The 24,150-nt window shown below is 50.7% G+C and overlaps 1 protein-coding gene across 3 annotated transcripts in view; it reads left to right on the top strand.

Annotated features, from left to right (window-relative positions):
* The first annotated feature begins 3,161 nt into the window (after positions 1 to 3,161).
* The window catches only part of Pgs1 (phosphatidylglycerophosphate synthase 1), a 38,752-nt gene continuing 17,763 nt past the window's right edge, over positions 3,162 to 24,150 (top strand). For all 3 annotated transcript variants that reach the window (XM_052193899.1, XM_052193898.1, XM_052193900.1), the window contains exons 1-7: positions 3,162 to 3,322; positions 14,153 to 14,342; positions 17,128 to 17,205; positions 18,442 to 18,541; positions 19,162 to 19,351; positions 19,869 to 20,047; positions 22,674 to 23,195. In XM_052193899.1, coding sequence (XP_052049859.1) covers positions 3,189 to 3,322; positions 14,153 to 14,342; positions 17,128 to 17,205; positions 18,442 to 18,541; positions 19,162 to 19,351; positions 19,869 to 20,047; positions 22,674 to 23,195 — 1,393 coding nt within the window. In that variant the 5' untranslated portion in view covers positions 3,162 to 3,188. The remainder of the gene's footprint in view (positions 3,323 to 14,152; positions 14,343 to 17,127; positions 17,206 to 18,441; positions 18,542 to 19,161; positions 19,352 to 19,868; positions 20,048 to 22,673; positions 23,196 to 24,150) is intronic.

Raw genomic sequence — 24,150 nt, 5'->3', positions numbered from 1 at the left:
TTCCCAGTACCCACAGGAATGGCTCATGGCCATCTGTAGTTCCAGCTCCAGGAAATCTGATGCCCTCCTCTGACTTACTCAGGCACAAGGCAAGTCTGTGCTGTTCATACCTATATGAACACTATACACATAAAATAAAATCAATCTAAAGAAGAAAAAAATGAAGTTAAAAAAATGCTTTGTCTCCGAAAGTCAGTGTGTGACATTTTGGAACCTTTAAGATATGCATGACATGGAAGTGTCATAGCTGCCTTCCTCTGCTTGTGGCTCCATTTCAGACTAGCCATGAATCTAGAGGCTCCTCAGCGTGTGGTTTTGGAAGGGGCTGGGCCATCTCCTGGGTTTACTAGGAATGGATACATTTATTAGCTTTGCTGGGCATGCTGTTGCCAGTGAGCCAGCCCTATGTTTCAGGTGCCGCCTTACACAGCAAAGAACCACACCGTCAACAGAACTTCTCTTTCCAGGATGGTGATGGTGAGGATGCTCGCCGAGCTCGAGCTCGAGGGTGATATGCAGCAGGGTGGTTCAGAGTCTCTTTACTCAGCACCTCCAGTGTGATGGGCTGAAGGCATCGGGAATCCCATCCTGGTTACTGGAAGTTAGGGAATCTGATGAGTCATCGTCTCTAACTTGGAAGAGCTAAATCAGATTCTGCCCAGTATTTGCAAAACTTTATGTGCTTAAAAATTAAAGGTGATTTGAAATACCTGAAAGTTCTAAACACTACTGGCTGCTGGTTCAGGAGAAACACCCCAGGTGGTACTGATGTGTTCCCCTTGCCTCTCACAAAACGTGATAGGTTTTGTTTTTGTCTTTTTGGTATTTATTTGTTTCTTGAGACAAAGTCGTATTATATAGTTCTGGACGTCCTGGAACTTTCCATGTAGACCAGGCTGCCTCTAACTCCCAGAGATCTGCCCACCTCTGCCTCCCAAGTGCTAGGACTAAAGGCATGTGCCACCACTTCCCTGTGACACATCTTTTCTTTGTTTGTTTGTTTGTTTGTTTGTTTCTTTCTTTCTTTCTTTCTTTCTTCCTTCCTTCCTTCCTTTTTTTCTTTTTAACTATATGTTTTTAGGCAGAGGCTTATCCAGTGCTAGCTGGTCTTGAACTTACTTTGTGGCAACAAATGATACTTAACTACTTATCCTTTTGCCTCTGTCACCCAAGTTCTAGGACCTGCCTTCTTTCTTCCTTCCTTTCTTCCTTCCTTCCTTCCTTCCTTCCTTCCTTCCTTCCTTCCTTCCTTCCTTCCTTTCTGTCTTTCTTTGATACTAATGCTTTTGCCTCCTGAGGACTGGTGAGGGCCAGGATTGCAATGTGGGCTATCATGCCTTCATGAGATTGTCTTTTTACCACTCTTGGATAATATTTTTTTATTGTTTTAAACACTAGTATATCATTTATTGTTATTGTGTGTGTGTCTATTCTCTGGAGTGGGCACAAGTGTGGAGGTCAGAGGACAATTTTCTCAGCAGGCGCCTTTATCCACTGGACCATTTTGCTGGACTTTCCTTTTAAATTTTATTTAAATTTCTGCATGTTCATTTATTTTCTGGGAGCAGCAGGCACACAGATGCTATGGATGCATGTAGAGATCAGGGAACAAATTTAGTCAGGTCTCTTTCCTACCATATGTGTTGTGAGGTTCAAACCCGGGTTGCCAGCCTTGGCAGCAAGCACCTCTATCTACTGAGCCATTTTGCCTGCCCCTGGTAAATTTTATAAGTGATGCTACTAAATAATCTTGTAGGATATAATTTTTCATGGAAATATGGCCATTCTTTGTACTGATACACCAAAGTGTATCTAGCCAACTCCTTCACTGAGATGGTTTTTGTTTGTTTGTTTGTTTTCAAGACAGGGTATTATTGTGGAGCCTTGGTTGTCTTGGAACCTGCTCTGTAGAGCAGACTGGTCTCAAACTCACAGAGATCCGTCCACTTCTACCACCACCACCACCACCACCACCACCACCACCACTGCCACCACCGGCTGTTTCCACACTTTTCAATAATGGGAGAAAAGCTGAGATAAATATTCTTTTGAAATGTGTCATTAACTTTCCTGGAATGGTTTGGTGGAGGTGCAATTCAGAATGTTAATTTAAGTGTTACAGTTTTAACTCCATTATCTCTGGGGTAAAGAAAATTATAATTGTTTTTACAATGTTTCTAGTTTCTAAGTCCCAGCCTATGTGAGTCAGGGAAGGGATCCACCACAAGTAAGTCTGACAGGGGCAGAGGAGGGTCAGGCTTCAGGGTGCTGAGCTGACACATCCTGTAATGATGCAGGTGAGTGCAGGCAGAAAGCAGGGGCTGGCAATCTGACAGGCATCCGGCACTGAGCTGTCACTAGAATCCTTTCTCTTGGGGCCAGGCAGGTGAGTGCAGGGTTCAGGGCTCAGGAGGCTACCAATCTGACAGGTGGTGTCAGGACCCTGAGTGGTCACTAGCTTCCTCTCTCCTGGAGCAATGCAGGTGAGTGCTGTGCGCATGACTGCAGCTGTCAGTGTGACAGGTGAAAAGATAACATCCTTCCTCCTGCACCTTCGTGTGAGCACAGAGCAACAGCTGTCAAACTGACGGGATTCGGGGCGCTGAGCAGTTACTAGCATCTTCCCTCCTGCACGCTCTTGTAATCACAGGGTAGCAGCTGGAAGTCTGACAGGTGTCAGGGCGTCGAGCATCCTTCCTCTTGCAGCAAGACAGGTGAACACAGGGCGCAGGGCAGCAGATATCAGTCTGTCAGGATTCGGGGCGCTGAGCTGTCACTAATATCTTCCCTCCTGCACCATCATGTGAGCTCAGGGTAGCAGCTGGAAGTCTGACAGGTGTCTGGGCGCTGAGCATCCTTGCTCTAGCGGCAAGGCAGATGAGTGTAAGGTGCAGGGCAGCAGCTGCCAATCTGATAGGATTCGGAGTGCTGAGCTGTCACCAGCATTCTCCCTTCTGGACCATCAGGTGAGCTTAGGACTGTAGTCCATGCCGCCCGCCTTTGAGCTCCCTGTCTGGCGGACGCCGTGCCCCAAAAGGGACACAGAGGCAAGACCAGGCTGTACAGTCCGTGCAGCCGCCTCTGTGCAGCCGCGGGCTGTCGCTGCCGCGCCTGCGCGCTGGCTCCTTGTCCGAGCTCGCGCTGTCAATAAAGTTCTCGCGTGCCGGAAGCGGAAGCGGCGGGTCTCCATGGCGGCGCCGGCAGCGGGCCCGGTGTTCTGGAGGCGGCTGCTGGGCCTGCTGCCTGGCCGGCCCGGGCTAGCCGCGCTCCTGGGCCGCCTCTCCGACCGTCTGGGCAGGAGCCGGGAGCGCCGGCGCCGGAGGTGAGAGCGCTCGGGCGGGCCGGGCCGGACCGGGGCCTCGCCGTCTCCCCGCGTGCGGGCGGCTCAGCCGGGAGCCCCGTGGGCGTGCACCGTGCAGGAGCCGCCCGGAGCAAGCTCGGGGCTGCGGCCAGGCCCTGGGGCCCAGGCCGCTGTGCTCTGGGCCTGGGGGCTGAGTGTGGCTGTCGGTGTTAGCGTGGTGAGATGGCCGGAGTGAATCAGCCCTGGGGGGACCGGGTGCAGGCTGGCTTCCTCACATCCTGCCTGAGACATTTCTCAATCCTGACTCAGTCAGTACTCAGGCCCGTGAAGAGGAAACACTCGAAACTCTTCTCTACGCGCTTTCAAAAGGCTTGTTTCTGGAAAAGTACTGAAGTGGGTTGTGTAAGCGGTGAGGGAAGCTTTGAAGCAGTTTGTTCGGGAAGCAGTTTGTTCGGGCAGTGGTCCTTTAAAGTAAACATTTGTCAAGTACAGGCTCAACCAAGGGGCCTGATGCTGTTGTTAATATTTAGAAGAGATAGATATTAAGATTGTGTATTTGTGTGTGTTATTCTCTCGTGTGCATATGTTAGAGACTTTATTTTCTTTTTCTTCAGATGCTGGGGCTCAAACCCAGAAGAACCCCATGCATGCTAAGCGGGTGCTTTACCACTGAGCCACATCTCGGCTCTCTCTCTTTTTAAAGTAATTAGTGTGTGCTCGGGCGGTGGTAGGGGCTGAACTTTTGGAAGTCGGTTCTCTTTTACTATGTGAGTTGAAGTGATTGGACTCAGGTCTTCAGGCCCGCCAGCAAGCTCCCCCTCCCCCCAGTTCGTTTAGAGACATAGTTTCATGTATCTCAGACTTGCCTTAAATTGAGTAACTCGGGCTAGCCTAACAGTCCTGATTCTCCTGCCTCATCCCCAATGCTGGAATCACAGGTGCGAGCTGTAATGGCCCACTCTGGTTCCATGGGTAAGATCTTCTTGTCTCTAGATAGCGTGAGGTGCAGTCACCTGTGTTGGTTCTAGATGTGGGGTACCGGTTCACAGAATAACAGAGGGAGCTTGCCAACCGAAGCACAAATTTGACATAGAGGACCTGCCAAGTGGCAGAGTCAAGGCTGAAAGGAAGACTTGGGTTGCCTGCTGATATGAATGGCTCAACTTTCCCCAGCCATTCTATTGGGTGGTTAAGTCAGGTGATGCTTATTACATCATGCTGTCAGACCACTGAGATATGTACGGTTTCAAAAGTCCAGCCTGAAAGAGGAGCAGTCTAGGAAGCTTTGATTCCCTCTTTGTTTGTAAACCTCATTATTCATCATTCAGCTTTGGTGCTGATCTCTGAAGGGAGCTTGGGCAACATACATAAACCATCCCCACCACTGGGTATCAAATTCCAAATGGGCAAGCACTCTACCAGGAGCTGTACCCCTAGGCCTGACAGGGCCTCACCTCAGGTTACTTTTGAACATCCTTTATAGCTGATGATTTTGAGTTTATGACCCTTTTGTCTACAACCTGAGTGCTGGCCTCACAGGCATGTGTCACTGTGCCCAATTTCATGAGCTGCTAGGGGTCATTTCCAGGGCCTTGTGTATGCTAGGCAGATAGACAACTTTACCAACTGAGCTACCCTTCCCCCAACCCCGTACCCTAGTCTGTGTGCTTTGTAGCCCAGGTTAGCCTGGAGCTCTGGGTCCGCCTTCCTTAGTCTCCTGAGCACAGTCTTCCTCCTTTCTTTTTGACTCCTGTTTTATCCTTTTTTTTCCCTCCTAAAGGAAAGCTCTGTTGTGTGTGCATATGTGCATCCCAAGAATTGAACACCAGTCTCTAGGTTTGGTTCTCACACTATAGCTGGCTGTCTTGACTCTGTGTAGGCCAGGTTGGCCTCAAACTTCATAGAGACCTACTGGTCTCTGCCATGGAGTGTTGGGATTAAAGGTGTGGCCACCACACTCAGCCCAAGATTTTATTTTTCTTTGTAATTTTGTGTGTCTGTCTGTGAAGGGCATATGAGTGCAGGTGCCCTTGGGGGTCAGACGAGGACATTGGAGTCCCTGGAGTTAAAGTTAAAAGCACTCCTAGGAATCAAACTTCAGTCCTCTGCAGGAGCAGTGGACACTCATAGCCTCTGAGCCCTCACCAGCCCGTTAATGTTCTTCTGAGGCAGGATCGCAGTCTATCCCTGGCTATCCTATAACTTTTATGTAGACCAGCCTGTCTCTTTTATTATTATTATTAATTTTTTTTTGAGGCAGGGTTGAACATAGCCCAGCCTGACTCAGGCTTGCTATGTTGTTAAGGGTGGCCTTCACTCCTGGATGGAAGGTTGCAGGTGATGTGGCAGAGAGGGCAGTGCATGTAGAATTCTTATGTGACTCATGTTTGCTTGAGATAGGATCTCATTTTCCTGGGCTGGCCTTGAACTCCTGATCTTTCTGCCATCCCCTGAGTTCTGAAATTACCACACTTATCTCAGCTTCCCCAAAACCTTTGCTGTACTCTTGGCTGCGTATCTCTAAACCAAAGGATTAAGTCTACTGTTGAGTGGGGGTGGGGGTTGAGTGACAGACTGTGGCAGTCAGAACCAGTTGTGTATTCAAAGCTGTTTACAGTTCTCTGGGTAGGGCCGGATTGGTGTTTCCACCAATGGTTGACCCTGCGGGTCTTTGTCCCCACGCTGTTTGACTGGCAGCTTTTCCTGGTACTCTGGGGCCTTAGTGTTTGCATTATTCTTGTCAGTTGTGGCCACCGACTGTCAGCTGCTGACTTTCGGTTCTTCTCCTTTGTCATTCCCCGAATGGTGTGGTTTCTTGTAATTCTCTGATCACTGATTCATTGATAATAGCTCTGTGTAGTCATGAGCTTAACTTATTTTAGATTTTGGCTCGCCAGTCTGACTCAGTCATCAGGGGCTTGGTGAATCCTTGCGGCCAGCAGGAGGGACGTTCTTCAGTGCGTGGTTTCCTCTCAGGCTTAAAGGTGCCCGTGGAGACTTAAATGAGAAAATCTTAAATGAGAAAATCGTTTCTTATTAGTGATCTTGAAATACTGTTGCATTCTCTGAAGCAAGTGTCTGACTCATTGTTATTGAGAGAACTAGATAGTTCATTTATTCCTTGTGTGGATGGGTCACTGCTCTTCTAGGTGAGATAAAGGCACAGCCCTGCCTTTAAAGTGTTTCAGCCTGTGAGCTGAGAGTTCCAGGAAAGTACAGTGGAAGGTCAGAGTGACACCCAGAAGAGGCATCTGAGGTTATGGAAGACTCCCAGTGGCAGAGCCCTTAGCTGTTTGGAATGAAGCGGAAGTGAAGAAGGGGGAGCTGGCATTTAAGGGGGTGATGTGACCAGGACCGGAGGCAGTGCTTGAACCATTCCTAGCAGCCGATGGAGTGTTGCTAAGTAGGAGAGGAACTAGGAGCAAGTCACTGTCCTGGGCCAGAGACCTTGGGAGGCAAACGTTAGGTCCTTGTGTGATTTCTTTTGTGAATGGTACAGGCCTGAGGCTTGGTGGTGGAGGTGCTCCTGCAGAGTCAGGGCAGAGGGAGTGGAAGAGTCAGTCCTGCATTGGGGGATGGTGCTGAGGTAGGTCTGGTGACCAGGTGCCTTGCTTGTCACACCTGACTGAACTGGAGTAAAAGCCACAGGTTTTGGGAATGATGATGAGGTCATTTGTGGTCCGTAGACTGCACCAGGTGCATCCAGGTGGAGGTGCCCAGTGTCAGAGGCCCATGCCTCGGATGGAAGGTTTCGGGGCCAGCGATGCACAAAAATGGGTTCTTTATTGGAGCAGATGAGACTTAGTGAGAAGTGTATAAAGAGGGTGTTCTGTCCTCATCCTGAATTTGTTTGCCATACAAGGAAATAATCCTCTTGTGGCCTGTAGACTTCCCTTTAAAACTATAACTATGTATAACAAAATCTTATTTTATGGGGGAGGGGTGGAGAGACAGACACTGATGTAATTCTGGCTCATGAGAGGGAGACAAGCAACCATAGAAGGTTCGCTCACTGGGGCTTTTTTTCTTTTATTAAAGATTTATTTATTTTGTTTTATGTATATGAGTACACTGTAGCTGTAGAGATGGTTGTGAGCCATCATTGGTTGCTGGGAATTGAACTCAAGACCTGCTTGCTCTGGCCCAAAGATTTATTATTATAGCTATCTTCAGACACACCAGAAGAGGGCATCAGATCTCATCACCGATGGTTGTGAACCACTATGTGGTTGCTGGGAATTTGTTGTTGTTGTTTTTTTTTTTTCCCTTCGAGACAGGGTTTCTCTGCATAGCCCTGGCTGTCCTGGAAGTCACTCTGTAGACCAGGCTGGCCTCAAACTCAGAAATCCGCCTGCCTCTGCCTCCCAGGTGCTGGGACTAAAGGCGTGTGCCACCACCGCCCGGCTTCTCCAGGCTTTCTTAATGGTGTGACTTTGGAAGGTTAGTGGTACATTTTGAGGAATTTCTATTGAGGAATTGTCACACTGAAGGGTTACTTTTTTTTTTTTTTTCACAATTTCTAATGTTGGGGCTCAGCCTTCCCAACTCATTAGAACTCTGTCCTTTGGCTTATTTTAATTTTTGACACATGGTCTTATGTAGCCCAGGCTAGCCTCAAACTCAGTATGTAGTTGAGGATGAGCTTGAACAGCTGACCCGCTTGCCTTCAAGTGCTTCTTATACCACTGTGCTCTGGTTCCATGAGTTTGTCAGAGTTTTCTGGTTGTACTGGGTTTGAACACAGGGCCCTTGCATATGCTGAACAACAGCTTTGCCAGTGAGCTAGTCCTCAACCCCTCTTGATTTATTATTTATGGCAGAGAGAGCAGGTGGGAGAGAGATAATCTGAACCAAGGAAGAATTTCTCAGTTAGGTGACTTTTAGTTGTAGCTTGGTGAGTTGCTTTTGCTTTCCCTGAGTGACTTAGCTGGTGTGAGCCGGACAGGCTGGGCGCATGCTGCTGAGCGGATGGAGAGCAGCCTGGGATTAAAATACTGCTTGCTAACTAATCCTCTCTTGTAAATCCTGCTAAGTGAGTAACAGAGACTGCCTAACAGGGGCAGGCTTGGTTCTTGTCCTGCCCTTTGTTCCGGCTGCGCCTCAGTAGCCTCAGCTGGAAAGAAGAGCCCTCAGCTCTTCAGTCCCCATGTCATCGACTTCCTTTTAGCTTGTGGTCAGTGTGTAGCGGGAGCAGAGCTTGCTGGGGAGTCCAGCGGCCACGGTCTTGAGTAACCGAGAGCATCACTTCCCTTCCTGGGCTTAGACGCAGAAGTCAGGAAGGGCCTCTGCTGCCAGGGCTGCAGGAAGTACCGACTTCTCAGGAAGCTGTGACTGTTGATCTTCTCATCAGTTACATCTACATGTAAATGTGTGTGAGGGGGGTGGGGGTGGGAGGTGGACTCTTCTGAAAAAGCCATTTCTGAAAATGGGATGACCAAATACCACAGTTTCTTTTAAAGATTCTGGGGGTGGGGGGTTGAGAGAGCATTTGGACAGATTTGACTGGGATCCTATCAGTCTGTGCCAGGCACTGTGTGTTTCCCAGAGGGAATGAACCCTGAGGCCCTTGTGCAGGGCACAGCGTCCCTGGCCATTGCGGGTTTTCTAGTAGATCAGGGGCAGGCAGTGCTTCACAGTGCTGTGTCCCAAGCTGAGCAGGTCCACCTATGGTCTGTATCCCCAGAGCCAAACAATTGTCATCTTGGTCGTTCAGCTGCGTGGGCTTGAAAAGAGATCTAAGCGGGGCTTGTCTCTTCACACCTCTCAGAGGGTCTGGGAGGGTCACAAGACTCACCTGAGCAAGTAGTTTGTCTGTAACATCTGCTGTATGCAAGACTGCTTACAGCATATGGCCTCACAGCGGGGGTAGGGTATGATATAGGCTGGGGAAGACTGCAGAAAAGGGGCTTTCCTTGTGGCAGTGGGGACACCATTTTCCCTGCTTCTGGTGCAGCCGTTTTTGTGGGGAGGACATATGCTACAGTACTGACCCATCCCTTGTGTGCTGTCAGGAAGCCACTAAATCATGTACTCGTGCAGAGTGAGCCTTGGTGCGTTTTTTGCCTACCTCTGGGAAGGAGTTTTAGTCCTCCTGTCTCCCACTGGTGGTGGCAGCACTGGGACTGTGGCTTCAGAGGGTGAAGTGCAGACAGCACTGTGCTTCTGGGGTTGTTTCTCTGCTGAGACTAGGGGAGGTAGACTGGGTCTCACCATGGCTTACCTACAGGGAAGCATCTCAAGATGCTTGGTGAGGTGAGCTATCCTGCTGCTCCACCCAAGGACCTGGCTTTCTGTGAGGTGGCACTTTGGCTCTTCTGAACCCAGTTGACTCTGGGGAGGAGTGTTGAGGGGGATACTGTCTTGCCTGGGGCTCACGCACACCAGGCTGACTTCACCATCCATCCAGGGCCCCAGAGAGGAGTGTACATGTTGTGCGCTGCAGTGGTTGAACTGTAGATGCTTGCGATGGCGGAGGAAGCCTGTTTCCCGCCTCACCCACTCCTCAGCTTTCACATTCATGATTCCCTCCATAGTACACCCTGCCGGGAGGGTTTCCAGTCATTCCTGAGTTCAGGGAATTTGTCTGCAGCATCTACAGGAAGCCTTGAGTCTGTTGGCTGAACCTTCACCCAGAGTCAGGTATCCTGTGGGTGTGGCCTGAGCAATTGTGAGAGGATGCTGTCCTGGGCTGCAGGCTGCAGGCTGAGGATGCCTTTGTGCTTTTGGCCCCACATGCTGAGAGGCCTCAGAATGTGTGCTTCTAGGCCTTGGATATTGGGTGGGGGCCACTGGCCTGCAGACCCTGTTCTCTGTTCTCCCTGGACATTCCAAGGGGAAGGAGGGGCCTCCGGCAGGTCCTACAGACCGGCTTGTCTGTGCACACTGCTTCCTTCTGTAATCAGAACTGGGTGCTAGATGGTATCTAGAAAGAGATGACTTAGGGGAACTAGCTGTAGATGTGAAAACTGCATGAGCAGTGGCCTGGTTCCCTGAGTGTGAGCATGACGCCTCTGCCTTGAGGGTAGCTCTCAGGCTTAGTTTTCAGTGGGATATATATTTTTTTCTTTAGAAAAAAATCCTACATCGTGAGTGTGTGTGTGTGTGTGTGTGTGTGTGTCTGTGTCTGTCTGTCTGTCCTTCTATGTGTGAATGCCACCAACTTGCTATAGTCGGTTCTCGCCTTCTGTCATGTGAGTTCCAGGGTATTGACCTCAGGTTGTCCAGCTCGGCAGCAAGGGCCTTTATCCCAGACATGTGGCTTCTTAGTGAAGCTCCTGGCTTGGGAATTACTTGTGCAAGTGGGTGACTCCTGGAATCTGGATTCCTGTCCAGTGGGACTAGGCTGGTGTGGGACAAGCTTTTTTTCTGGGAGAGTCAGTCTGCAGGAGTTGCATTAATGAGATGCCGGGGACCATTTTCCATGATCCTGGCCTTCTAGCAGACCAGGCTGCTTCCTTGCACTAGGACTTGAGCTCTTCCATGGGTCAGTCCCCTGTGCCCGCTGTCTCCGGTGCCCGCTGTCTCCGGTGCATGCCGTCTCTGGTGCTCGCTGTCGTGACGCTCACCGTTACCTGGACTCTCTTTGCTGGTGCACTCCCCTTTGAATGTGTGAAAGGCACATGAAGTCTGGGCTCCACAGTGGATTGGCAAACTCTGATTGGCTCACAGCTCCTTCTTGCTTGTAAAAATATGTCTGTCAGTCCACAGATTAAACAGGAAGCCAGTAAAGAAGCCTGAAAAACTTTTGGACTGAGGCCCTGGTGGAACATTCCCAGGGAGAGCTCCCTGGTAGGGAAGAGACCTGCTCAGAGTTGTCACCCCTGCAGCCACTGCCTGCAGTGGTGGCTGTTGAGGCCTGCCCTGATAGGATGTGAGAATGGGTGCACACAAGTCACTGGACTGGTTTCTAGAAGTTTCTGTTGCTTAGGTTTCACCTTGTCCAGAACCCTTTCTCTTCTAAGTACAGTTTGAATTTTTCTCTTTTTTAAGGTTCTTCAAGCTTGACTGCCGAAAGCCTTCCAGTAGCTCCAGGCACCACCTGCCCCTCTCCTTTGACCATATATATTGATGTTTAACTAATCACGTCTATCATTTCCTCTTTGATCTCTGTAATCCCAGGCATGGGAGGTGGTTGGGGCCTGTACGTGTGGGGGAGGCAGATGATGCCAGCTCTCTTTATTTCCAGTGTGTGGTAGGCAGTCCTATGATGGCCGGAGTTAAGCTTCCAGGAACTCTGGCCCTGTTCTGAATTGCCTGGCATGAATGAGTATTTCCTCATCTTCCTCCGTGAGCTGCTTGGCATCACTTTGCCCACATGGTGGCTGTGTGGGGGTTAGGAATGTGTCATGCAGAGAGGCAGGCAGACCCCTAGTCCTCCCCAATATGCTCTGTGAGGTGGAGGTGCACAGCTGCACAGACTATATCCCACTCAGGAGTCTTAGACTGTACCTACTGGGGGCCTCACAGGTCAGCTTCGAGGTTTTCCTGTTGTCTCCTAGTTCTCCTTCTTCCCTCTAAGCCAGCAATCTCTTGTTCACGCTAAGGGCTTTAATTTGCAAGCCAGAACCTGCTGAGGGGGAAAATTGTTTATACCTCAGCATAGGTGGCCAAGGTATGCCTGTTGCTGCCCAGGACCCAGAGAGCCAGCACCTTCCACCGTTGACTAAAGTTTTCTTGGCAGTGAGTTGGCCATGACAGACCGGTGGGCTTTCTGGGAAATGCAGCTGGGGGCCATCTGGCATCCCTGCAGCGCTGGAGCCCTGGGGAGATTCATTGCTGGAGCATGGAACAAGCAATGAAATCATCTTCCTGGACTGACTCCTCATTGAGCCCCAGGGTGCTGAGGACATGGCTGCCCAGAACTCTCCGCAGTCAAGTTGCACACTGAGGTCTTCCTGCTGCTGTTTGCAGCCTAGGATTTAGGGTGGTTTGTGTGGGGTTTGGGTGTGAAGGCAACAAGGTCATGGCTCAGCAGGACATACTGAGGGTTTCCTGGGGTGCTGCTTTGTCCAGTCTGGCTGCTGCTGGTGGGGCCCTGGGAAGATGTGTGTGTCTGTTAGCTAAGGGCCCCTTCTTGTCAAGGCTAGCACCTTAAGAAAGGTCTCTTCCCCAGTGCGTACTGTGTGCTTTCTCCCCAAATCTGAGTTGTAAATAGAAACCAACACAAGACTCCTTAATTTTTCTAGTCCTCTAACAGAAGCCCTGTCTGTGAGCTGCTTCTAGGCTAAGCTTGTTAAAAACGTTGGAAGGATTTTAAACAAGTGTATCAGCTGGCGGTGGTGGGCGCGCCTGTAATCCCCAGCACTTTGGGAGGCAGAGGCAGGCGGATTTCTGAATTTGAGGACAGTCAGGGCTACACAGAGAAACCCTGTCTCAAAAAACCAAATCCAAAAAACAAACAAACAAACAAACAAAAAACCAAACAAGTGTATCTTTCTTTGTTCTTTGGCAGTTTCTTCCATTTATACAATGTGTCTTGATCCTGTCTTTTCCCCAGAAGAATCTTCATATCCTTTTCTTTTTTCTTTTTATCACCCCCTCCCACCCCCAAACCTGTGTGTGCAGGTTCCCACTGAAGCTATCTGCATGTGCCTGCAGTAGACAGAAGAGGGCGTGGGATCCGCTGGAAGTGGAGTTGCTGCCCCTTGTGTTGGGAACTTGTGTTGAGTTCTGCTCTCTGCTGCAGCTGCTGAGCTACTGCTCCAGCCCTCCTCCTCCCCTTCTTCCTTTGTAATGTAACTACTCAGTCCCCAGTGCTGCGTGCTGGAACGGTGCCTGATCTTGTTGGCGTTATCTTGTGCTGGTAACCATAGCTCCTGTGAGTTCATGGGTGCAGCAGCCTGTCAGGCCAGGAAGTCAGCATTTTCAGCGCTCCTTCTTCCGCATCCACCAGCTCTTAAATCCTCCCTGCTCTTCCTGGATGCTCTCCCGAGCCTTGCTGAGGGTGATACAGATTGATGTCCAGTTTAGGACCGGGCACTCAGCAATCTCTCTCTGTTACAAGTCTCTGCGTTAACTCTGGCCACTACAGAAAGGTTTGTCTGGCCAAGGCTGAGAGTAAACCATGGCTGTAATGTAGATATTTAGAAGACAGTTTAACGACATGTCTATTTACCAAACAACAAAAACAAAAAAACCTGGTAATAGGTTCCCCCTAGGGCCTATGACTTCCCAAGCTGTGGACCTTTGAATTCTTTCCTTCCTGTGTTCAGGCCTCACATCTGAACAGAAGGTTACCCCCAACCTCCATGACACAGTTGAACTGTGGGCACATTTTGCCTGACAGACCATTATCGTAGCCTGCAGGGGTCACTGCTGGGTAAAGACCAGTGATGTCTTTTCTCTCCATGCGATAAACAGACCACCTTTTAGCACTGTTAGAGCCACGTGGGAGGGAGGAAGTTCCGGTTACTTCCAGATGGCTTTCTCTGTGCCTTACAGCCAAAGGTCATGTTATGTAGTTAGGGGAACAACTAAGAACCTAACAATAATAGCCTGTGTTATTTGGGGGTCTCTGGGCCCTCCTCCCTGACCAGTCAGTAAGTCATCAGCAAGCAGTATTTTTCTGAGGTGGATTTGTGTCAAAGGGACAGATTGAACCAGGAGGAACTTTTGTGGGCTTTCTTGGTTGGGAATTACTGGGAGTGCCTTTGGTTAGGCTTGTATATAGATAGCTGTTGCCACTTTGGTTGGACAGCACTGACCACTTCAAGGTGCTAGGAAGAAGGGGGACTTAAATTATAATGGGAAAAAAAAATCTGAAATGACTAAAACTCTGTCTCTCAACAGAGGTGGTCAGTCCCCAGAGGTATTTGAAAAAGGTAACTCATTTGCTTACCTTTCCTTAACCAGGTCACCATGGCTGTTACTGGCTCCCTTGCTGTCCCCAACTGTTCCTCAGGTCACCTCCCCACCTTGCTGCCTATGTCCGGAGGGTGTGCACAGGTTCCAGTGGATCAGAAACCTGGTCCCCGAATTTGGAGTCTCCAGCTCTCATGTCAGGGTGCTATCTTCCCCTGCAGAGTTCTTCGAGCTCATGAAGGTAAGTTGCTTGAGGGACCAAGGATGGGGGTTTCAGGGCTCGGTGGGTCCTGTAGACGCTTGTAGACCCTTCTAGTGCAGCTCTGTTTAGCCTGTGGCATTTCCTGTCGGACCTCGCTTTCATCTGTGGTTGCGTTGAGTTCCAAGCAAAAGCCTCCCTGGCAAGCTAGTGTCTCAGAGCAGGGAGGAGTGGACAGGCTTAGACACTGAGACCGAGACCTTTTCTGTAAAGATGGTGGGGCCATGCTTGAGGGCCCCTGCTCCAGGTGGCAGCTTCATGGGGAGATCTGACATGCTATCTGAGGTGTGTGCATGGCCACTTGGTGACTTGTACCCTGTGGCCTGGGTCCTGGCATCTGGGGTGCTTCCCTTCTTTTGAGTGATGTCCTTTTGCAGCTCGGGTTGCTTTCCGTAGTACTCAGGTTCATAGTGCCTGGATCAAAATGAAGTAATTCAGTGCTAATTAATCTTAACTATGTGAACTTTGAATTTATATTAGCAATGGTCAGGGTACTACTAGGAAGCAGTAGCAGACACAGGTGGAGGGGCCTCTGTAGGAAGTGGAGAAGCCTGTTGTCTCTGGCCTCTCATCCTCTGCCTGTGTTGATCCACACTTAGCTCCATTTCTGCCTGGTTCACTCTCAATGTGTGTACCCACAGGTGGGCTAAGCTCAGTGTGTCGTGTGCGCGCGCGCGCGCGCGCGCGCGCGCGCGCGCGCGTGTGTGTGTGTGTGTGTGCGTGTGCGTGCGCACGCTAGCCAGTGCCCATGGGCCTTTGCTCTGCTTACACCCTGTTTCTCTGTCCTCTTCCTCATTGTGAGGACGGTCCTGCCATGTGTTCTGTCTTCTCTGTGACTTGGAGAAACAGGTTATTCCAGGTGGTGGGTGACTGGCGTACTCTGGTGTCACGTGGCGTTCTTCTGGTCAGAAGGCCAGGCCAGACTCTGCACCTGCCCACATTGGTGAAGCTGAGGGGTCCAGGATGTAGCAGGGGCCCAGCTCTGGGCTGAGAAGAGGCCGGCAGGCTCTCCACTGGAAGCACTGTGTGTCTTCCTGTGAAGGATGCTTGCCCCAGTGACCTCTGGCTGGTCCTGTGCCTTCCTTATGCAGGGGTTGACTGGGGTCCTGCAGGGAGCAGCAGTATACACTTTGGTGGCTGGGGCCCAACTGACAGCTCTGCCTGTTGTTTTTTTCTTTTTTCTTTTTCTTTTTCTTTTTCTTTTTCTTTTTCTTTTTTGGTTTTTTTTTTTGGATTTGTTTTTTCGAGACGGGGTTTCTCTGTGTAGCCCTGGCTGTCCTGGAACTCACTCTGTAGACCAGGCTGGCCTCGAACTCAGAAATCCGCCTGCCTCTGCCTCCCAGAGTGCTGGGATTACAGGTGTGCGCCACCACCGCCCGGCTGTTGTTTGTTTTCTTTACCATCATATCTATAGATTGTATTTTAATAGATGATGAAAGAAAGGCAGTGGGCTGTGGTGTTGTCTTCTATGCCTAGGCATTTCCATGGCTGTGCTCATGCATGCGTCTAGTTAAGATGCCCAGCTTCCCAAGTGGAATCTAGCTGAGCTGATCTCCCTTCTTACGCTGCAGGCATGGGCTGTGCTGTTTGGCTCCCCCTTCTAATTATGGTCTCCTGTGTCCTTGGGAGTTAACTTGGGATTGTTGGAGACTGGGTCTTACGTTGCCTTGTCTGACCCCTAACTCAAAGTAAACTGAACCTGTCTTGTCTCCCCAGAGCTGGCGTGATATGTGTGCATGGCTGTTCTCTGTCTGCTTGCTGCCATCTCTGGGGTGTGGGCTGCCTGGGATGTGGGCTGCCTGGGGTGTGGACTGCCTAGGGCTTTAGAGAAGGGGTCCTTTATTCTCCTGGGTGGGAGCAGTGCCTAGGGATACTGGCTCTTGAGACAACTTGGGGAATGTGTCATGTATTTGTGTAGTGTGTGTGTGTATGCGCACACGCATGCATGCGTATGCACCTGTGCTTGATTTCGTTCAGTTGGTCAGGCACAGGTGCAGTGTACATATTCCCCTCCTTCCAGTCCTGTGTCCCAGAGGTCAGTACTTCTGGGAGGAGTCTTCCTGCTCCTTTGAACCTGGATGAGCTGAGCATACATGCATCTGTGTAGGCCAGCATACATGCATGTGTGTATGCTCTCTTAGCAGCACATTGTAGGGTGACTTCCCCTCAGGGTCCAATGATCTCGTTCATCCTGGGGTTGGAGAGAATGCTGATCTGGTAAAGTGCTCACCTCATAAGCATGAATCTCTGAGTTCCATCCTAGCTCTACTGGAAAAGGCTGGGCCAGGTCATGTGCACTCTTCACCACAGTGCTGGCCCAGGGGCGGGAGGACTCCTAGAGTGTGCTGGCCAACCATCCAGTGTGATGAGTTCCAGGCTAGTGACACCCTATCTCAGAAATAAGGCATATGGTGGAACAACCCAAGGTAGTTCTATATTCCCATGTACATGTGTACACGTTTATGTGACCAGCAGTTATATATACATGCATATGCATACATAGAAACATACATCACACACACATTACACGCGCATGCATGATCTCCTGCTCCCATTAGTGCTTACATTGCATTTCGTTGTCCAATTAGCCTGCACCTTGCCTTGTAGAATGAATATTTTGAATTAGGGCTGTGGATCTCTCTGCCTTTGAGAAGGTGCTATGTGCTGTGAGGATGTAGAGCCAGCCATTCAGCGCGAAGTGTGATTTGCTTTCCCGTGGACTACGAAAACAACGACTCTGACTTAGAGTTGTGTCTTCTCTTCCCAGGGGCAGATAACAATAGCCAAAAGGAGAGTTGTGATGGCATCCCTCTACTTGGGGACAGGACCTTTGGAACAGGAACTGGTAAGGCTTAGGGCAGATGGCCCAGCAGCAGCTGGAGCCAGCTTCACTGTGTCACGACTGACTCCAGATGCCTTTCTGGCCTCCAGATGTAGGTGTGCTAGTAGTGTGTGAACAGTGCAGGAGGCCTGGTTAGGTGCTAGCCAGCTCCTCCCCAACCCTTACAGGACTCTGGGCCACAACCCAGGGGCCAGAGCAGGTCCACAGCCTGCTTTTGTGTAGCCTCTGAAGAGAGCTCCCTGCATTTCCAAGGTATTGGGAGAAAAGTAAAGACTGCGAGCCATTCAGCATCTTGGAGGGCAGTGGGCGTGGCCACACCCCAGTCTAGTTGTAGTGGTGTGGCCACAGCATCCTCCCCTGTGACAGCCACACTGCTGAGTCATCCTGATAGAGACCATCTCTGGCTCACAAAACCCTAAAATATTTAGTCCATGGCCTTTTCAGAAAAAAATGTTTTCTGACTGTGCCCTAGGCAGAGGAGCCCAAATGCAGTTAGGGGTGGCTGGCTGCTACTGGGTTTGCTGAGGCTGGCATTGGGTGCCAGGGCTTGGCCAGCCTTATTCTGCCTGAGCTGACTGGCATAACATAGCTGTCTCAGGGCTGGGAGAGGTGGAAACCACATGCTGTGTCCAGGGATGCTCGCTGCCTGTAGAGTGGACCATGGCGGACAGTGTGGGTGGGGGTGGGGCTTGTGAACATGCCTCATCTGTCCTTTCTCTGGGAGGGATGGAAGGAGTTTGCCTGTGGTGATTGCTCTTTCTGGATTTCCTGTAGAGCCTAGTGTATAGGAACCGGGAAAGGACAGGGGCATTGGTGTGTGGAGCAGTGGAAAGGAGCCCAAGCACGGCATGCCTCCCTCTCTTTCCCAGTCATCCTGTCTGCTGCCTGATTGGGAAACTTCTCTTTCTCACAGGAGAGGGATACAATGTTCACAGCCAGTGGGCAGGCTGTACCCGTCAGGAGACAGTACTCCAGTAGGGGGGAGGGCACTGGTGTGTCTGGAGGAGAATGTTTGTAGAGATATGAGAGTTGGTGTTTAGAGGCCTGAGACCCAGGTTGTCAGGTACAGTTCCCCTCTGCCCTGCTGGTGTCCAGTCTGCAGGAGGAGTTCAGTGGTAGCTAATAGCTCATGCAGAGTGGTTCTGGTGTTTCCAGATAGTGTAGGGAGCTGATTCATTTCTTAGGTGCACACATAGCTCTTTGGTTTCATACATGTCCTTTTGATTCTTTTCCTTGTAGGTGGATTGTCTGGAAAGTTCTCTAGAAAAGTCACTCCAAGCGAAGTTTCCTTCCGATCTCAAGGTCTCCATTCTCCTGGACTTCACCAGGGGCTCAAGAGGTAGGCGCTCTGCACTTCCCCTCTCCCGTTGGTTTGAGGACACCCTGGGACAGAGCTGCCCAGGGCTGCCTGCTGTCCCAGTCCTCAGCCCTCTGCAGCAGCTGCTTGTCTGGAGTCCACTTTGGAACAGTGTGGGCAGAAAGAGCTTTCCTGAGTCTGTGGCTGCGCAGGGTCTGTCTCCTGGCCCTGCTTTCTTTGGGCTTGCTTTTTTTTTTTTTTTAAGACTTTGTATGGGGGTCCCTGGTGCCTGAGGCCAAGTTCCGAGGTTACCTGTTTGTTGGAAGGCAGTTTGCTTCCCTCCTAGAGCCTCAGGCCAGAGTCTAAATGACTGCTGTAGGCTTGTCAGTGTAGTCAGCCTGGCACAGTCTGATATGTTTTCTTCTAGAGCTAGGATGAGAGGTCAGGGCACAGAGCGGGAGCAGCACCCAGGAGGCAGTTGATACATCGAATCACTAGACGGTGGTTGAGTAGCTAGCACTCCTTCCTTAAGTGTGATTGGCTTGTCAGAAGCGGCACCATTGATCTGGCTAGTTAGACCTTGCCCTGGGTAAAGTGAGGCTCCAGGGGAGTTGGTCTGTCTGGCAGTCAGGACACCTGTCTTTCCTGCCCGTTACATTCAGGTAGGAAGAACTCTCGCACTATGCTGCTCCCACTCCTGCAGAGGTTTCCAGAGCACGTGCGTGTTTCCCTCTTCCACACACCAAACCTCCGAGGACTCCTCCGACTCCTCATCCCTGAGCGCTTCAATGAGACCATCGGCCTCCAGCACATCAAGGTGTACCTCTTTGACAACAACGTCATCTTAAGTGGGTGAGCACTCTGTGGGAGTCCAGTTAGAGGAGCTAGGCCGGTCTGCCCCTAAGTCCTTAGAGAAGATGCTGGGCTGTCTGTAGATGACATTCTCGCCTCTTCAGCGAGCCCTCGGAACTCAGCCACCGTTTTGTACTGGCACTGACAACTGTTGAGCCAGCCTCTGTGCCTAGTCTTTGCACCATCTCACTGTTTCTCAGGGGACTCTGTGTCTGTGCTCACCTGAGGAAAGAGAATAGAGATCAGAGAGGACACATAACTGCCAGGCCGAGCCCAGGAGTCATAAACTGAGCTGGATGGAAGCTCAGGGCGGTGGGCTGTGACTTCACTGGGACAGCTGTGTGGCCACCCTCTGTTCTTCCCTTACTCAGTGTGATCCTGGCTGATGTCCTCTTTGGTTGCTCTGGTTCCATCCCAACATGGAATTGTCATTCCTCACCCACTTAACCCTGAGGCTTGGCTCATGACACCATGCATACTCTTGGCTGCGTCCTCATCTGAGTTTTCTTCTTTCTAGTGCAAACCTGAGTGACTCGTACTTCACCAACCGCCAGGACCGCTACGTGTTCTTGCAAGACTGCGCCGAGATCGCAGACTTCTTCACAGAGCTGGTGGATGCCGTGGGAGATGTGTCCTTGCAGTTGCAGGGCGATGACACAGTGGAGGTTGTGGATGGGATGGTGCACCCTTACAAAGGTAGGACCCCTGTGAAGTCTCTGCTGCCTTCTGTGCACCGAAGGCTAGAGGAACAAACACCCCTTTGGTCCTGTCCCAGTCCCAGTTGTAGGAACGTGTTGAGGCGTTTGTTTCTCTCTAAGGCCAGGTAGATGTGACATACTGCCTCTTACATGCTCTGTAATTAAGAGCCAGCCTAGGGGGGTAGGAGTTTGGGCTTGGGTCCTGCATGTTGGGTGGGTGGGCTGGGCGACTGTCCTGTTCTTAGAGGAAGCAGCCTGCCTAGTGACCACCTTCCCATCTTGGCCTCTTCCCAAAATCTCCTGTCACAGCGGCCCCATTGAGGTCAGTGGCCTCCTGCCTGGACAGTGAAATGGGAGAGTTTAGCTCTGCTGCAGGCAAGCCCCTGTGCAGCGTTTCTGGGCACTTGCATTCCTGTGATTCTTGTGGCTATGGCTTCTGGTCTCACAGAATTGCTGCTGAGTGTGCAACAGTCCCCACAGCTTAAGGACAACTTGGGGAAGGGGTAAAACCTGACTCTTAGGAGAAAAGCTCCTCATATCCTATGGTCTTCCTGATGGCGACTCTGTTCAGTGCCAGGGAGCTGTGACTGCCCAGATAGGCCGTGGTCTGCCCCAGGGAATGTTTAGTTGTTAGCACTGTGCATTGAAGTGTCTCAGTTACACATTTTGTGGAAAATTTCTTTCCCTGTGGGTATCCTTAGAATTGGTCTCCAAGATTAAAATATATGCCATCTGAGCCTTGAAGAAATGCTTAAGCCCTGGTGTACTGTGTCAGGCCAGGCGTGACTAGTAGGGAATGACTGTATTTAGGGATAGTGGAGACATCCTAATGTCATGCTTAGAGCAGGGATAGGAGCATTTGTACAGTTGGTTTCTTTTCTGTTCGTAGCCCAGCCCTGAGAGGAAGCCAAGTGTTCGTCCCTGACCTCAGTGCAGACTGACTGTGTGTGTGTGAGACCGAGTGTGGCCCTCCTTTGTGCTGCTGTCTTTCTGACCACCCTTGCCAAAGACTCTCCGTCTCCTGAGTCTTCATACTGGCCTGCTTCTCTGGACTGTCACCTGCTGTCACTGCAGTGCTGCTTTCTCTGTTGCCCAGGCTTGGGAGCCGTCAGTTTTCATGTCTAAGAACAGACCTGAAGTTGTGTCTTCCCCTGTGTGTCTGTGTCAGCAGCATGTGACTTGCCCATGTATCCCTGCAGAGCCCAAGCCTGCCCTCAGGCTCTCTGCACACGGCGGCCACACTTCCCTGCCATGCATATTCTGTGCTGGGTGCTTTTTCTCTTTGTTCTTTGTGTGAACATGTCTTCCTTCTTCCTTCCTTCCTTCCTTCCTCCCTCCCTCCCTCCCTCCTTCCCCCCCCCCTCTCTCTCTCTCTCTCTCTCTCTCTTTCTTTCTTTCTTTCTTTCTTTCTTTCTTTCTTTCTTTCTTTCTTTCTTTCTTTCTTTCTTTCTTTCTTTCTTTCTTTCTTTCTTTCTCTCCCTCTCTCTCTCTCTTTCCTCCCTCCCTCCCTCCCTCCCTCCCTCTCTATCCTTCCTTCCTTCCTCCCTCCCTCCTTCTCTATCCTTCCTTCCTTCCTTCCTTCCTTCCTTCCTTCCTTCCTTCCTTCCTTCCTTCCTTCCTTCCTTCCTTCCTTCCTTCCTTCCTTCCTTCCTTCCTTCTAAAGATTTATTATATGTAAGTCACTGTAGCTGTCTTCAGACACTCCAGAAGAGGGCATCCCATCTCATCACAGATGGCTGCGAGTCACCTTGTGGTTGCTGGGATTTGAACTCAGGATCTCTGGAAGAGCAGTCAGTGCTCTTACCTGCTGAGCCATCTCTCCAGCCCCATGTCTGTCTGTCTATCTATCTATCTCCCCATTTATTTAGATATTTGATCTATTTACATTTCAGATGTTATCCCTTTCCTCCTTTCCCCTCCAAAAACCCCCTATCCCATCTCCCCTCCCCCTGCTCAGCAACCCACGCACTCCCACTTCCCCCTACCCTGGTGCATCAGGCCTTCCCAGGACCAAGGGCCTCTCCTCACTGATGTCTGAAGAGGCTGCGTCCTCTGCTGCAGGTGCAGCTTGAGCCACTGGTCTTCTTTTCTTAATTCGTCTTCATTTTCTTTCTTTTTTCTTAAATTTCCTTTGAGACTGGGTCTCATGTAGCTTAAGTTGGCCTTGACCTTACCTCTCCTGGCATTACAATCAGGTGCCACCACACCTGTCCCTGGCACTGTCTTGTATTCAAATAAGCTTCCTTACAGCCACCACAGCCCTGCTGTTTGCCACCCCACAGACCTCTCCCTGATTTTGAGTTTTTGTATCTGGAATTAACTGTGTCATACCCTGCTGTGTCTCCCCGCATGGGTCCAGCAGGCAGGACTGTTGTCTGCTGCCTCTTCTGTTCAGTCTGTGTGCTGCCAGTGAGAACTTGTGGCACTTCCACTTACCAATCAGATGATGTATGCCCTGAGCCAACAGTCTTGATAGTTTTTTAGATGGTCTAATGTAGCCCAGGCTGAGTCTGGACTCTGTATAGCTGAGGATGACCTCCTGGTCCTCCTGCCTCCACTTCCTAAGTACTGGGATTGCAGGTGTGCACCACCACTCCTACTTCTCCTCCTTATGTCTTCTACAGGTGACCGGGCTGCATACTGCAGAGCAGCTAACAAACGAGTCATGGATGTTATCCACTCTGCCAGGACCCGACAGCAGATGCTGCACGCACAGACCTTTCACAGCGATTCTCTGCTGAGCCAGGAGGAGGCTGCGGCTGCTGGTGATCGGAGACCAGCACCGGACACCTGGATTTACCCGCTGATCCAGATGAAGCCGTTTGAGATTCAGATCGATGAGATAGTCACTGAGACCCTGCTGACGGAAGCTGAGCGGGGAGCTAAGGTCTTCCTCACCACTGGCTACTTCAACCTGACACAGGCCTACATGGACCTGGTGCTAGGCACTCGAGCTGAGTATCAGATCCTTCTAGCCTCTCCAGAGGTGAATGGCTTCTTTGGGGCTAAGGGCGTGGCAGGTGCCATCCCGGCCGCCTATGTGCACATTGAGCGACAGTTCTACAGTGAAGTGTGTAGCCTGGGGCAGCAAGATCGTGTCCAGCTCCAGGAATACTGGCGCAGGGGCTGGACCTTCCATGCTAAAGGTATGTGGTGGCTGGCCAGCAGGTCCCCATCCATGGAGGTGCTCTACATGCCTGGTTCGCAGAGCTCTGGGGTGTTTGTATCTACATGTGGGAGAGAGCCCTGCCCTGTGTTAGCCTTACAGCAGCCCTTGGCAGCAGGGTTTGCTACTTGTCCTAGGTCCTGTTGAGGGGTTTTAGTTGTGCAGAATACTTCCCCTTTATGTGAACAAAACTTCAAAAATGGGGAGTATTTGGTGGATTTTTGCTCCCTCTGGTTCTGGGGACCAAACTCAAGACTTTTATTTTTGCCATTGATGTAAGTTAAATCCTCCGTTCTTTGGTAGCCATTGGGGACTAGGTTCATGTAATATCTGCTAAAAGAACCACGAGGAACTGTGAGGCTGGCTTCTGCCTCCAGGCTCACACCTGCGGGTTATGCAGAGGACTGCTCAGGACTTACTGCAGACTGCTGATTGTCCTTACATCTTCCTGTTTGCCAGTCTCTGCCTTTTCTCCCCAGAGAAGATGGAAGCTGCATGCTCAGTGTGTGACCCTTAACTTAGGTAGTGGAGGAAGTCATGCAAACTTTAATATTTTCTTTGTGGCTCTGAGTTGGGCCCAGGGCCTTGAACTTGCTGGCCAGGTGTGCTCTGAGGGAGGAGCTGTGCTGTGCATCCAGCCCATGCCCCAGGCCTGCGTGCAGCCCTGTGGTAGAGATGGCAGACTCTCTATTGGGTTTGTTTTTAAGAACAGCCCAGGTGAGGCAGGCTCTCAGGTGTACCTGTCTGAGATATGGATAAAACATGCTGACAACCTTGTGCCTGGCACCAGTTTGCCCTATGCACCCTTGCTGAGCATGCCCTCTTCCGGGTGTCTGCTGAACTCCCCTTACCCCAGTGCTGGTTCTCTATCTGCAGAGGTATGGACAGTGTCTGGGAGCCCTGGGTTCTTATTTTTGGCTTCTCTGGGTAGTGCT

The sequence above is a fragment of the Apodemus sylvaticus genome, chromosome 10, assembly GCF_947179515.1.
Source record: "Apodemus sylvaticus chromosome 10, mApoSyl1.1, whole genome shotgun sequence".
Lineage (NCBI taxonomy): Eukaryota > Metazoa > Chordata > Mammalia > Rodentia > Muridae > Apodemus > Apodemus sylvaticus.
This window is presented reverse-complemented; position numbering and strand designations above follow the sequence as displayed.